General features: G+C 41.1%; 1 protein-coding gene across 3 annotated transcripts in view; it reads left to right on the top strand.

The window, feature by feature from the left end:
- ITGA8 (integrin subunit alpha 8) overlaps positions 1-15238 on the top strand; it is a 473328-nt gene that overhangs the window by 417351 nt on the left and 40739 nt on the right. For 2 of the 3 annotated variants that reach the window (XM_033931201.1, XM_033931202.1), the window contains one exon: positions 1534-1647. The exons of the other annotated variant lie outside the window; for it this stretch is intronic. In XM_033931201.1, coding sequence (XP_033787092.1) covers positions 1534-1647 — 114 coding nt within the window. The remainder of the gene's footprint in view (positions 1-1533; positions 1648-15238) is intronic. 3 annotated transcript variants of the gene reach the window in all.

Raw genomic sequence — 15238 nt, forward strand, 5'->3', positions numbered from 1 at the left:
CATTCTAATTAAAAATTACATAGAAGGTGGTCAGACCAAGGGGTGTTAGCCCAGGTTTCACCTTTAAAACTTATACTTAAACTTAAACTTATGCTACTACTACTACTTATCATTTCTATAGCGCTGCTAGATGTACGCCATCAACATCATCAATTGTAGAACTGTTCTAAATTGTGTCGCTTATAAATATGGCTTAATATGTCTATGAAATGTTAATTTGAAGAAAGCTTCCCTTACTATCTTATTTATTTGTTTGTTCATCATCAAGTTGGAATCTAGAGTCGCTCCGAGGATCTTAATATCAATCTGTAGTGAAACTTCCACAGAAGTTAGTTTTATTTTTAACTGCAGGCGTTCTACATCCTTGTTTGCTACCCAGAGTACATTAGTGCAGGAGCATACAATATTTGATGAATAATAGACAAAACCTTATGATGAATCCGATATGGAGGACTCACTTTAAATTATAAGGGGGTTATGGTGAGATGTACATCTGGCACCCTTTATGTGAAGTTCACAGCGGTGCCCTTTAAAGTGCCCCATTGCTCTGTTGGCATGTCTGTGTGGCCAGCCCATTATAATGCTGGCAAATCTCATGTCCAATGGTCTGGATTTGGATATTTTGAATTTGGACAATTTTGTGGTTGAAAATGGCAAACAAAGTTAGGCATTCAAAGGGTTGAATGTCCTGACAGCCAAGACGTCCAAATAGGTCATTTTCAAAGAATGTTATTGAGAAATACATGAGGAAAGCCACTGCTTGGCCTGGATCGGTAGCTTGGAATGTTGCTACTCTTTGGGTTTTGCCAGGTACTAGGGACCTGGATTGGCCACCGTGAGGATGGGCTACTGGGCTTGATGGACCATTGGTCTGACCCAATAAAGCTATTCTTATGTTCTTATAATGCATGCATAATTGTGAGTGCATAGGTTATAGAATTACCCCCATAGTAACACAATAACAGAGTAGGGAATAGCACAAGAATGGGGATTGCAGGAATCTCACAGGGATGGAAGAAGTTGCCATGGTATTCTCATTGGCATGACATTAAAAAATGGCAATCTAGGGGCATGTTATGGATTTTCATAAGTAACATAAATTGACAAAGTTTATAGTTATTATTTAAATAAGGCAAATTACAACTAAACGTACTTAATTAAAAATAACTATGGAACAATAACAAAAACAAATATGAAAAAAAACACAACAAAATTACCAGTTCATATAAAAAGTTCTATGTAAATAGCATGCCATTTGCATGCATAGCTTTATTTCCCATTACCTGACATGCATATGTTTAGCCACATAATTTCATGATATTTTAACATCAGCTTATCTGCACAACTTGTGTTTGAAAATCACTTATGTTATATGTATTTGAAATTATGTACCGTGCCTAACTTTACAGTTCAGTGGTTTTCTGAGAATTTACCCTACTGTTACTAATGTCTAGTAAGGAAAATGCCACGATTCCCTTTTCAGAATCAAATACTGTATTCTTATTGTTTTGTTATGATTTTTAATTTTTACAGAACTGCACCAATATTAAGTGTTTAAATATATCCTGTAACGTGGGACTTTTAGAAGGAGGTCAGCGTGCAGTATTGAAAGTCAGATCTCGCTTATGGGCCCAAACATTTCTCCAGGTAATGGTCTGCAAAAATACATTTGAAAAATTTTTGTTAGAATAGATTTCTTATCATTTTGAACTGAATAAGTTCATTAAACTTGAATTCTGATAATACATATCTGTCTTAGTAATATAGGTAGGGTTACCAGATATCTAGATTTATCCGGACATGTCCTCTTTATAAAGGGCATGTCCAGGCTTCCGGATAGCTTTTCAAAACCCAGGTTTTCAAAACCAAATCACATCAGGAGGCGCACAAGAGGATGCAACGCAGTGATGTCATTGTGTTGCATCTTTGCATGCGCGGATGCCCTCACGACTGAGACAAGCAGGCTGAGAGGGGTGAGGCGAGGGGGTGAGACTGTGGCGTGGGCATAATGGGGTGGGGATGGGTGGAACTGGGTGGACCTGGGGGGGGTCTAGGGGTCTGGATTTTACATATGTAACATCTGGTAACCCTAGATATAGGAGGACATTTTGCAAAGCATTTGTGGCTTTTAAGCATGTAAATAGTATATTTAAAGGTGTAAAAGTTATGCGGTATAAATAGTAATTTTAGAAAGTCACAACTTACCAAATGTCAAAATTGCAATACTCCATTGCCCCAGGTACGTTAGATAGAGCAGTATATAAATACCTAAAATAAAGAAATCATCGTGATTTTAAAAAATGTACACATTGCAGCATCTCCTGTTTCTTCCAAATATCTCTTCTGCCCTCTTCCATTCTAATCCCTGTCCCAGCATGATCCAGCATCAGAGGAGATGGGAAGGCCATAAGGAAAGCTTTAGAGCAGGCAGAAGACCATCTTTAAGGTAGACTGGTGGGAAGGGGAGCTGAAGACCCATGAGCAGAACTGGAGGGGCCACTGGTAGAAGCTGTGGCCAAGGCAGTAAACTCTAGCATCCATGAGAAGAGCTTGGTGTTGCTCACTACCAAGATTTTGTTGTTGCTTATGGGTGTGGAGTGGATAGAGGAAGAGGTGCTGGGCAATGGGAGGGTGAGAGAAAATGGACCCCAGGAAAGAAAGTAAGATAATAGACCTGGGGGAAGAAAAGAGGAAACAAAAGAAGAGAAAGGGATCTGGGGATGGGAGGAAGGAATGGAGATTTTCAGTTCTTTATGCAAAGGAACGAGGATGGGATTTCATACACCACCATTCTATGGTTACAATCAAAGTGTATGACATATTATACATAGGTACTTATTTTGTACCTGAGACACTGGAGTGTTAAGTGACTTGCCCAGAGTCACAAGAGCATGCAGTGGGAAATAAATAAATAAAATACCTTTGTGCGATTAATCATGATTAAAAATATTAATTGAAATGCAGTCCTAATAGAAATTCTATTATTTCTTTCTTTCTTGTATTGTTTCATCCCTAAGATCTTTGAGGAGGCATGTATCCCTATAAGTAAGGATTGATATAAGATTCGCAAAGGTCGAGTTTAACATTTTTTTCTTTTATCTCTATTTTACTTTTCCCTTGTTCTTGGTGAGCTGAGAATCCATCCTTTATCTTTTCTTTACTTTTTTCTTGTTGTATTAGTACCCTGCCCCCCAATTATGTGGGCTTAAAAAAGGATTTATGTATGATGAAATTATGTAGTTTGACTGTAGATGTCTCTTTTTTTTCCTGTTATTAATGGATAATGTATTATTCAAATTATAATAAAACAGATTTGAACAGAAATCCTTTGTAGTGCCATTTAATATGAGGGGTGGACAATAATATTTCTACCTGAGTATGAAAGAAAGTAGCAAGTGTGTTGAAACAAGTTTGTGCATGTTGTGACATGTCCCAAGATTACTCATGCATAGTTACGACTCAGTGTGATTCTAACATTCCAAGAGAAAGGATGTCAGGAGAATCCTTGTGTGAATCAAATTAAGAAACTGCTAGATTTGGAGCACTGTTCAATGATAAAAATTTGTCACAAAAGAAGGGAAAAAGCTAAAGGAGATCCATGAATACATGACTGCAGTATATGGTGAGTCTTCCCCATCATCCTACAAAGTAAAAATTTGGAGTAAGCAGTTTAACTGGATGACCTGTGGTAACAACATCCACAGAAATGTGCAAGAAAGTTGAGGATTTAATTTTGTCAGACAGATGAATTAAGGTTTCTCAAATAGCTGAAGAAATGGGCATCTTGGCAGGTACAGTTTGGAAAATAATTCATGAAAATTTGGGCATGGCCAAGGTTAGTGCAAGATGGGTTCCAATAATGCTGATGCCATGCCAGAAGGCCATGAGGCTCCAGAAGAACTTGGAGATGCTCCGTGGAGACCAATGGAAATTGTTTTTCATTCTTTGGTGACTGGAGATGTGATTTGGGTTTATCACAGAGATCCTGAGCCCAAAATGGAGTCAATGCAGTGGAAGCACAAGTCATTCCCCACCCCAATAAAGTTCAAGACAGAAAAGTCTGCAAGCAAGGTCATGGCAACTGTCTTCTGGGATGATGAAAGACTTTTGCTTTTGGAGTTCATGCCACACAAGACAACTATAACCGGCGAGAGTTACGCCAACACAATAATCGCTTTGCGGGAGTCAATCAAGGAGAAAAGATGAGGAAAATTCACAGCAGGCATGCTGCTTCTTCATGTCAATGCAGTGGTGAACAAGTCACAACAATCAAGGCTGCCGTCTGAGAATGTGGGTTTCAGCAGCTGAACCATCCACCCTACAGTCCTGACCTGGCTTCCTCGGATTATTTTCTTTTCCGAGTTTTGAAGAAATCTCTCCATGGACAGCGGTTCTCAAGTGATGAAGATATCAAGGAAGCTGTGACGTCCTGGTTTGAAGGTCAAACAGAATTTTTTTTCCAAAGGGGTTAAAGTCATTGCAGAAAAAGTGGATAAAGTGTATGGAGCTATCAGGAGGTTATACTGAAAAATAACACATTTTTGAAATCTTTTCTTTCCTACTGAGATAAATGATTGAACGCCCCTCATATACTGTTTATAGTGTAAACCGCTATTGATCAGAATGTTTCTTTCATGACAGTGAACCTTCATTTAAGTAATGCAGCTTTTTCACATACTTGTAATAAAATGCCTTTTAAGAAGTACAATAGTTATAGATTTTTTTCTAAGTCAAAATTTAAATGTTTTTAAATGAAGCAAGAAGCTAGTATAGCTTTTAGGCTGTGTGTGCAGCTATAAACCTCAGTCAGTCCATGAGTTGCATCACTAGCAAGCTGTGCTTGAAAGACCACTATCAGATGTTCTTATTTAAATGTACAAACAAACTGTCATAGGGACCTCACAACCAGTCAGGTTTTCCATTTATCCACAATAAATATGCTTAAACTCAATTGAAGATTCATGTTGGATAGAGTGGGTCCAGAGAGTGGCTACTAAAATTGTCAGTGGTCTTTGTCTTAAACCATATGGAGACAGACTAAGGATTTCAATATGTATACTTTAGAAAAAAGGCAGGAGGGCAAAAATATTTTAGACATTTAAATACCTACATAGCGTAAATGCAGAAGCTCAGGATGAAAGGGCATAGGATGAAGGTGAAAAGGAACAGACTCGGGAGTAATCTAAAGAAATATTTCTGTACAGTGAGAGTAATGGATATGTGGAATGGCCTGACAGCTGAAGACTGTACAGTATATGAATTCAAGAAAGCATGTGACAAGCATATAGGATCTCTAATGACGAGTAAGGGATAGTAGATGGTATAGTTGGGAGATTGGATAGAACTGTCATTTTCTATGTTTAACTTAAAGAAAAATATGAGGAGGTTTCAAGATGTTTTTGATATACCTTTATTTTGCTGGTTACTTGTTCACAGATTAATTCAGAAAAGTATTTCAGTAAGATAAGAAATTATACTACACATTAATCAAAAATGTATGTCATTTGAAATAGTTGAAATAGTAATTGAATTAGTGCCAATTTATTTACAGTTTATTTTGATATCTAGCTGACTGTACCCAGTAAAGTTAACAGAACAAGTTACTCCAATTCACTGCCTGGATGACCTGTTCAGAATGACTATCTGGTCTATTCTTAACCAGACAAAACTGTCCAACTAACTTTAGATTTGCTATTTGGGCAGCCTACATTGGCTGACTGGTGCTAAATATCAGTGCTGATTGGTCAGAATAAAACTACACCCCAGGAATGGCACTTTTTTGGATTGGTTAGATATTGTGACCCCCCCTTTTATCAAGCCACAGTACAGTTTTTATTGCCAGCTGCTGAAATAAAAGCTCAGTCGCTCATAGGAATTATATGATCATCACCGCAGCAGCCGATGATAAAAATCCCTAACGCGCCTTGATAAAAAGGAGGCCTGTATGAGCAGAAAATTCCCTAAACAAAATATATCTACTGAGTGGAAGAAGGAAGATATTTTTGTTGTGTGGCTGATCCCAAAAGTTATCCATTCAAGCCCTTTCAATATGGACTTCTGTGCATATTGTTTTACATAAGAACATAAGCAGTGCCTCTGCTGGGTCAGACAAGAGGTCCATCATGCCCAGCGGCGGCCAATCAGGTCTAGGACCTGTATAGTAGTCCTCTAACTATACCCTTCTATCCCCTTTTCCTTCAGGAAATTTTCTAATCCTTTCTTGAACCCCAATACTGTAATCTGTCCTATCACACCCTCTAGAAGCGCATTCCAGGTGTCCACCACTCTTTGGGTGAAAAAGAACTTCCTAGCATTGGTTCTGAATCTGTCCCCTCTTAATTTTTCCGAATGCCCTCTCGTTCTTGTAGTTTTTGAAAGTGTGAAGAATCTGTCCCTCTCCACTTTCTCTCTGCCCTTCATGATCTTATAGGTCTCTATCATGTCCCCTCTATGTCTCCGCTTTTCCAGGGAAAAGAGCCCCAGTTTCTCTAATCTTTCAGCATATGAAAGGTTTTCCATACCTTTTATCAGTCGCGTCGCTCTCCTCTGAACCCTCTCGAGTATCTCCATATCCTTCCTAAGGTACGGAGACCAATATTGGACGCAGTACTCCAGATGCGGGCACACCATCGCCCGATATAACGGCAGGATAACTTCTTTCGTTCTGGTTGTAATACCTTTCTTGATAATACCTAGCATTCTATTTGCCTTCTTAGAGGCCGCTGCGCACTGTGCCGATGGCTTCATTGTCTTGTCCACTAGTACACCAAGTCCTTTTTTAGGCTATTTTCACCCATTACCAGCCCTCCCATCGTATAGCTGTATATCAGGTTCCCCTTTTCCTACATGCAAAACTTTACATTTCTCTACATTAAACTTCATCTGCCATCTTTTCGCCCACTCTCCTAATTTGTTAAGGTCCCTTTGTAAATCTTCACAGTCCTCTTTAGTCCTAACTCCACTAAATAGTTTGGTGTCGTCTGCGAAATTTATTACTTCACACTTCGTCCCTGTTTCTAGATCATTTATAAATACATTGAACAGCAGCGGTCCAAGTACTGACCCCTGCGGAACACCACTCGTGACCCTCCTCCAGTCAGAGTAGTGGCCCTTCACTCTCACCCTTTGCTTCCTACCTGCCAACCAATTTCCGATCCATCTATGTACATCTCCTTCCACCCCGTGGTTCTTCAGTTTCCGCAGTAGGCGTTCATGGGGTACCTTGTCAAAGGCTTTTTGGAAATCCAAGTATACGATGTCTATGGGGTCCCCTTTGTCCATCCGTTTGTTAATTTCTTTTTGAACTTCATTGTTAAATATACTGTCATATAATCAGTTATTTTTGAGACCTTAGATTAGAAACATAACAGGTATTTTCCCAGTACTATCACAGTGACTGAATTCTCTTCCCAATTGGGTTTTGGGGGGCACAAAAACCACTTAGGCCTGGATTCTCTAAATGTCACCATTTTTTTAGGTGCCGGTAGGTGCCAAAGCTCAGTGAAAAACATCATTTAAACAAGTGCTCGTCAACCTTTTTACACCTATGGACCGACAGAAATAAAAAAATTATTTTGTGGACCAACAGTTAAAGAACATTGGGCTAATTCATGGGCCAGACCCTGCCCATCTCCACCCAATCTCCGTCCCAGACTCCGCCCCCATAATAGTACTAATTTCTTCCATTCAATTTCATATATACACACAATATAATCTTATTTACAACACATAATGGTTAACCACAAAATTAAACTGCACAAAGCACAATGTATGCCTCTCAACATTCATTCCTATCAGAACACAAATAACGCTATGCAAATACGGGACAAAAAACTAAAAGTACTAATATATACAAACAAACCCTAAGATGCAAGATTCTGCATGCAGTACAACCCCAGAGAAATAGAAACAAATGCATTTCTTCCTGAACAGTGCAAATTACAGACAGCAGATATAAATTCTCAAAATTGACACAATTCAATCACTAAATTCATAAATCTAGGCAAATGGATGTCAGGTCTCAGTTTATAAGGATAACTTTTAAGCTTCTAAATTCAGTTTGGCACAAATTTAGGAGGTCACCTTAGAATATGCCTCTCTGTATTATACAGTATACAAGTATTACAAAGAAATAGGCACAGCCTGTTGTCTCCCTCCCTCCATGCTGTGACTTACCTTCTAGCCTGCTCCTACCTGGCCGTTTTATGCCGCCCCTGGCGTTATCTTCGGGCCGGCTCTCTCTTCTTCACTGCTGCAGTGGACAAAGCCGCGCGCAGTGGCTCCTCGCGTGTCCCGCCCTTCATCTGGAAGCCTTCCCTCTGATGTTGCTTACGGTTCAGGCGCAGGACACCCATAGGAGCCACTGCCCATGGCTTTGTGCACTGCAGCAATGAAGAAGAGGGAGCCGGCCTAAAGATAACATTGTCTCGGGCCCGATGCACGTGCCAGCCCTGGTGGTTGAAGAACACTGATTTAAACAACATTTTTCACAGATTTTCAAGTGTCATTAGGTGCCTTTATGGCGCCTAATAACACTTAGGTGTGGCTAATGCCAGAAGTGGCATTAGGCACCATAAAGCACCTACGCAGGCACAATTCACATCAAAGGAGAGTCGGCAGAACTTGCACTACTGGGATTTCAGGGCAGCAGAGAGCAGGACAGTCGGCAAGGACATGAGCAACTGGTCGTCCGCAGTCGCTTCTTTTTTGATCTGGCAGCCCAGTCGGTGTTCCTTCTTCTCTTTAATGAATCGCTGCCTTCCTACTTTGCATACCGTTTCCTCTCATTTGCATGTGAGGATCAGGTCGAGGTCACAAAGTGGTTGGGACATGATCAGTAAGCTTAGTGAATCTAGCCCTTAGTCTCTTTCTGAAATGGGGACCAGACATCTATGAACTTACCACATCCTTATCCTGCCCAAAACACTGCCAGATCACATTTCCTTTCCATTTGCAAGCACCTGGGATTAATACATGCATATCCAGCTTTGTAAAATGGGGACTTAGATGTTCATTCAAGATAAACATTTGATTGCTGGTTTGTACACATATCTAGTCCAAATAGAGCTTGTAAAATAAGGTCCTTGATGTCTGTGAATTTTCAGTCTAGTGAACGTGATGATGTTTGACTCGCTTGCTCTGTTTTTCTTTTGCGCATATAATGCTGACAACAGTGAAACATTTATGCCCCAGAACAATTCATCTGCCACTTTAAAATGAAAAACTGTTACTATGAATTGCTGTTTTATTAACTGCAATGAATGGACATGATTGAGTAAACATGACAGCCCTAGAGACTTCTCAACAGCCAAAAAGATAGTGAAAAAAAGGTTGCACAGTGGCCAAGGAATAATTTGCTTCTACTTCAAAGGATGAATTGTAAATATGAGTCACATGAATTATCTCTTGAATTCAGGTTTGCTGAGTAAGCAGATCCACTGATAGCCTGCATTGTACAAGCCTAAAAGGTTAGATTGAGACCTTTCCATAATACATGTATAGACAGTTTCAGAAAGCGTGATTGGTACTATGACCATTTAATGCATGCAGTTGATGTTTTTAGGATTTTGACACTGAATTAGAATGGACAGAAGGATCATGGAATCTATAGGCTGCTGAGGGAGGATAAGAGGAATTTTCAAACAGTCTACACAGTTGCAAACTATTTGAATGGTTTAATGCATGTACTTGCACAAATTTTTAAAAAGATGCTACCAAAAGTATGCACATGTGAAGGGCAATTCTATAACAGGGTGTTCCCATTTACTTGCCACTTGCATGGGCAAATGTATAAAATACGTAAGTGCACAATTACGCACAAAATTGACAGCAGCACATCTAAACGCTATTCTGTAACTGTGCACATAAGTGGTATAATACATAAATGCAAAGGGGGGAGGGGTACATAACAGTGGAGGGTGGGACATAGGCATAAGATACATGTGTCCCTGCCCCATTTACAGATTTACTTCATATCTGTGGCTGGATGGACCATTCAGGTCTTTTTCTGCCATCATTTACTATGTTACTATGTGTGTGTAACTGTAAGACACACTGATACCATATTACATTAGTTTTCTATAGCAGATCCATTATACAGTAGAATAGGCTCTCACTGTGCGGCATTTATTTCTTTACTTTATTATATTCAAAAAATCTGCATAATCTGGGTAGGTTACAAAATATTCACACAGTCATTGGAGCCCAGTGGTGTAGGGAAGGTAGGAATTGCCTGAGGTGGTGGTAAACCCCCCCCCTCTCCTTACCCCACCCTAACGTACTCATGCTTTTTAACTCTTCTCCGGCATGAGCAGCATCTCCAACTTGCTGCTCGCACTGGCCTCAGCTCTCCCTGTGATGTCATTTCCTGGCCCCGCAACCAAGAAATGACTTCAGAGGGAGAGCTGAGGCCTGCATGAGCAGCAGGTTGGAGATGCTGCTCGCACTGGCAGAAAGCCAAAGAGGCACGAGGGGAGGCAGAGAGGAGAGATGCTGGTGCCCCCACCAAGATTGTGCTGGGGGGGATCCACCCTCCTTACTATACCATTGGGGACAACTAAATGGAGGCACCCACTTATGGCCCCCTAAAAGGTTAATTTTGTAAGGAAGTGCTTAGTTTTAGGTACTAAGAATTAACATAATAATAACATTTTAGTTTATATAGCCATGTATCTGGTCACATGCACGTATAAATGGGCATGAACAAATATACCTCTCGCCTTTCACTATCAAGAAGGAAACTAAGTTAATGATTCCATGTATGGAGTTATTTATTATAAAAAGAAAAAAAAGAACAAACATCAAACTTAGACAATAATATAAACATCATTTCTTTGTAGCAGTTCAGGTTCAGAGATCTCTTGTCACACAGCTACTAAATACTGACTTATGAGATAAAACACCGAGACCAAAGTATCACTCTGTACTAGTGCTGCCCGATTCGAATCGGTTCACCGATTCACTTCGGGTGAATCGATTCGAAATGGTTCAGAACAAAAAAAAATCGGCTTCCCGATTCGCCTGACCCTCCCCCCACTTTCGCTGATGGAGAAAAGAAGGCCCTTTAAAAAAAAAAGGCAGCAGAGTTCACCAGCAGACGTTCAGTTTCTCGAATATCCTTTTTTTAAAACAGAAGGTGGTGTTTTATTGGGGGGATCGTCTCTCTAGTAGCAAAACCCCCCTCGTGATGCTAAGAAGTGAGAGGAACGTGCAGAGTGGGCAGCAGCTAACGTTACTGTCCCTTTAAGAAAGTTTTTGCAGCTCCTGCGACTGCTACCGCCACCGCTTTACTCCGTCTCCTTCTACCTCATTGGGTCCCTCCGGGGGGGGTGAGGGGCAGGGAAACCGAGGTCCACATGCCGGCGAGCCACTAGGAAAAATGGAACGGACTCCAGGGGTGAGGAGGAGGTGTGGGGGCTGTTGCATGCGAGCTCCCACCTCCTCCTCTCACACCCTTTCCCAGGTTACTGCCAGTCAATAAAGGGATGCTGTGCCTCGGAGGCCGAGCGTGTGTAGTGGCAGGAGGAGCAGTGGCAGGATGGGGCAGTGGCAGGAGCCGTTGGAATTGTCAGTTTGCAGTTGGGCGGGCGGGCGGCTGTCCTCGCACTCCGTCCACCATGTGCGTAGGCTGCCTCTGCCCTCAGGGACGCTCGGTGGTGATGACTTCTCCCTCGGCGCCAGGCCCGGCCGCTGCGCTCTCCCCTCGGCAAGACTGCACCATGCGGCGAAGTGGTTGGGAAATGCCAGAGGTCTGACAGAGTGAAGCCCGCCCGGCTCATTCTCTGTCATTCCAGTGCTGGGCCCGCACCTCAGCCCAGCTGCTGGATAGCCCTCGTGGGAAAGGTGGCGCAGGGTGGGGGTGGGGAGGGGAGGGGCAGTGTGTGTGTGTGTGTAACACTTTCATTGTTTGAAGGAGAAAAGAAAACGCACACAAAATTAGTGCAGTGAGAGCCAATGACAAGCCCCTCCCCCCCTGGCTCCTGTGGGAGGCCAGGGGAAACACGCAGGCCTTCCTGGGGGGGGGAGTGAGCAGTCCTTCGGGGTGGTAGGACAGGCCTTCAGGGGGGACAGGCAGGCAGGCCTTCAGGGTTGGGATGCAGGCTTTTAAGGGGGACAGGCCTTCAAGGGGGGGAACAGGCCTTCAAAGGGGGAGACAGGTCTTCAAGGGGGGACAGGCCTTCAGAGAGGACAGGTAGGCCTTCAGGGGTGGGATGCAGACCTTTAAGGGGGAGGACAGGCCTTCAGTGATGGTGGCACAGGCGTTTAAGGGGGGATGCAGGCCTTCGGGGGGAAGACCTTCAGGGGAGGGGGGCCCTGATATAGAAGTACACGGAGGGAGGGAAGGGGGTTTCAAAGAGATGTGCATATGCCGGACTTTGGGAAGGAAGAAATGGGTCTGAAAATAGAGGAGAAGGAGAGAGATGATGGACAATGGCATTTAGGGAGGGAAAAAACAGAAAGGGAGAGAAGTTGGACACAAGAGATGGTGAGGAGGGTGGATAGAGATACTGGATAGGAGGGTAGTTGGGAAAATAAAGGGAGAGATGATGGACCCTGGGGTGGTGGGGAAGGAGGGAGAGATGCTGGATGAAAGGGTAGTTGAGAAAAGGTGGGTCTGTGGAGGGAGACAAAAAAAAGGAAAGATCCCAGACCTCCAGGGGAGGGGAGGGAAGGGAAACGGAAGGGGAGGAAGAGATAGAAGATGGATGGTTAGCAGGGAGAAAGAAGGAGACCCTGGCATGCAAGTTATCAGAAGACAACCAGAGCCTGAGACCAACAAAATTTGAATAATGACCAGACAACAAAAGGTATAAAAACTAATTTTATTTTCTGTTTTGTGATTGCAATATGTCAGATTTAAAATGTGTATCCTGCCAGAGCTGGTGTTAGACCACAAACGTGAGCTAGGATTTAAGAGAGAGAGGAAAAGTCTTTTTTGTTTGTTTATTTTGTTTACACCACAGCGCCAGTGTGGTTAGGAGAAGGCAAAGGGGGTGAAGAGGCTATAAAATAAACTCACCAGGATGTTTGAAAAAAACACCCAATTGGGCAGGAAAATCAAATCGAATCGAATCGAAAAATCAATTCAATAGGCTGAATCAAATCTAAATTTTTTTTCCTGAATCAAGCAGCACTACTCTGTACCCTCCCATCCTTTACAATTAAGGCACTATCTAGCCCCTCTTTCTAGGAACTTATAATAAGCCACTATCTAACCAGTGACATATCTAGGCAGAAATATTTGGGTAGCAACAGGTAGGAGGTCAAACTAGGCAAGGAAAAATGAAATTTCTGTACATCAAAACCCTTCTCCCCTGCCCCATTGTTAAACTGTCAATATAAAACACTAGGGGGGCTTATAATCGAAACAGAAAAACATCTAAAAACCGGCCTAAATCGGCACTTGGATGATCTAAAAGACAAGTCGTCCAAGTGCCGATAATCAAACCGGGTTTTAGACGTATTTAAAAACGACCTAGGCCTTCACAGTGCTGCTAAATGACCAGAGCTAAAAAGGGAGGGGGTATATTTGTCTAGTTTTGTTATGGTTGTTACTGAGGTTGCATTGCATAGAGTCATCTGCCGTGACCTCTTTGAAAAAAACCCCGGAATATGAATGATAATTAACATTTTCAATGAAAAACTTTCTAAAATATCAAAATGGTTGCATGATAATAAATTGGCCCTCAACACATCCAAAACAGAAGCTATGTTGTTTCCGTGCAGGGAGGGTCAGAAATTAGGAGCCAATATAACAATAAACATAACCAATCTTAAAGTAGTCACTAAGGTAAAAATTCTCGGGGTTATATTAGACCAAAAGCTTAGCTATCATGACCAAATTAGTTCATTGGTAAGAACTTGTTTTTACAGGTTAAGATTGATTAGATCACTTTCTGCATTCCTTGACAAATCATCACTAAATATCGTAATACATTCTTTAGTCATCTCTACAATTGACTATTGTAATACGCTATACAAAGGGATTATCTTAAAAGAAACACGTAGACTACAGATTATCCAAAACACCGCAATTAAAATGATCATGAATAGAAAAATTTTTTATCATGTAACCCCATTGTTAAAGGAAAATAACTGGTTACCGGTAAACCACAGAATCATTTATAAAATTGCCTTACTGACATATAAGATATTAGTAAACAAAACCCCAGCATTTTTAGAAAGATTTTTAATACCATACACTCTTTTAGATCAGAAGAAAAATCCCTGCTGGTAACTCCCTCACTAAAAATTATTTATTCAAGGAGGGATTTGATCTTTTCTATTACAGCTCCCCAAATTTGGAACTCTCTTCCTCTCAATATAAGAGAAGAAAAATTACCTACTAAATTTAAAGGCCTACTAAAGAGCTGGCTGTTTAAGGACGTCTTTAACTGACCCTTTTCATAATCACATTATCTCATTCCCTGGAATTTATCTGGACAAGGATCACTGTTAAGTAGAAATTAAGTGGGTACCGTTCCCCAACCTTTTGTTTCTTTACCCTTCCTTTTTATTTATTTTCGAATTGTATTTAATCCATTTTTCCCCCTCCTCTTCATCAGTGTTTTTACGTCATAATTGTCTTTAATGTCCTGTTTGTTGGAAATTCTTTATTTTTTCTATTTTTAATTTTGTAAATCGTATTGGATTTGGATACTACGATTATATCAAATATTTTAAATAAACTTGAAAACTTGAAACTTTCAGTGTGCTTTGTGTGTGTGTGGGGGGGGGAGTTATTTCATTGTTGGTAGATCATTTTGACTTGGTCATTTTAAAAGTAGCTTGCAAGCCCAAAAAGTGTGGGCACCCCTGCACTACATCAACCGGCTCACCTTTATCCACATCTTTTATGTGCTCTTTTTCTGAAAGTCATCGTTTACTATGTGTGGAAATGGAGAGTTCTAAAGTCACACAATAATGGCAAATTCCCCAATTTTTACGGTGCAAAGAAACAATGTAATAGAAAAGGGAAAATATTTTTAAGGAGTAAATTGAATAAACTGCTTTTATTCCTGTTATATTTTGGTACTTATTTTTGAAGCATATGAATGTCTCAAAATGGCCAAATGTATATATATCCATGTGCTTGGAACATCTAAATCCAGGTTTTGCAAATGAAGAAAAGGGACGTACAACTGCAGTTTGTCTAAATAGCAAGGGGACTTGTGGGCAGGACTAGAGAGGGTCCAAAATTGGGACATCCAACAGCAATAACCGAAGGGGAAGAAAGGTC

The sequence above is a fragment of the Geotrypetes seraphini genome, chromosome 2 (genome assembly GCF_902459505.1).
Source record: "Geotrypetes seraphini chromosome 2, aGeoSer1.1, whole genome shotgun sequence".
NCBI lineage: Eukaryota > Metazoa > Chordata > Amphibia > Gymnophiona > Dermophiidae > Geotrypetes > Geotrypetes seraphini.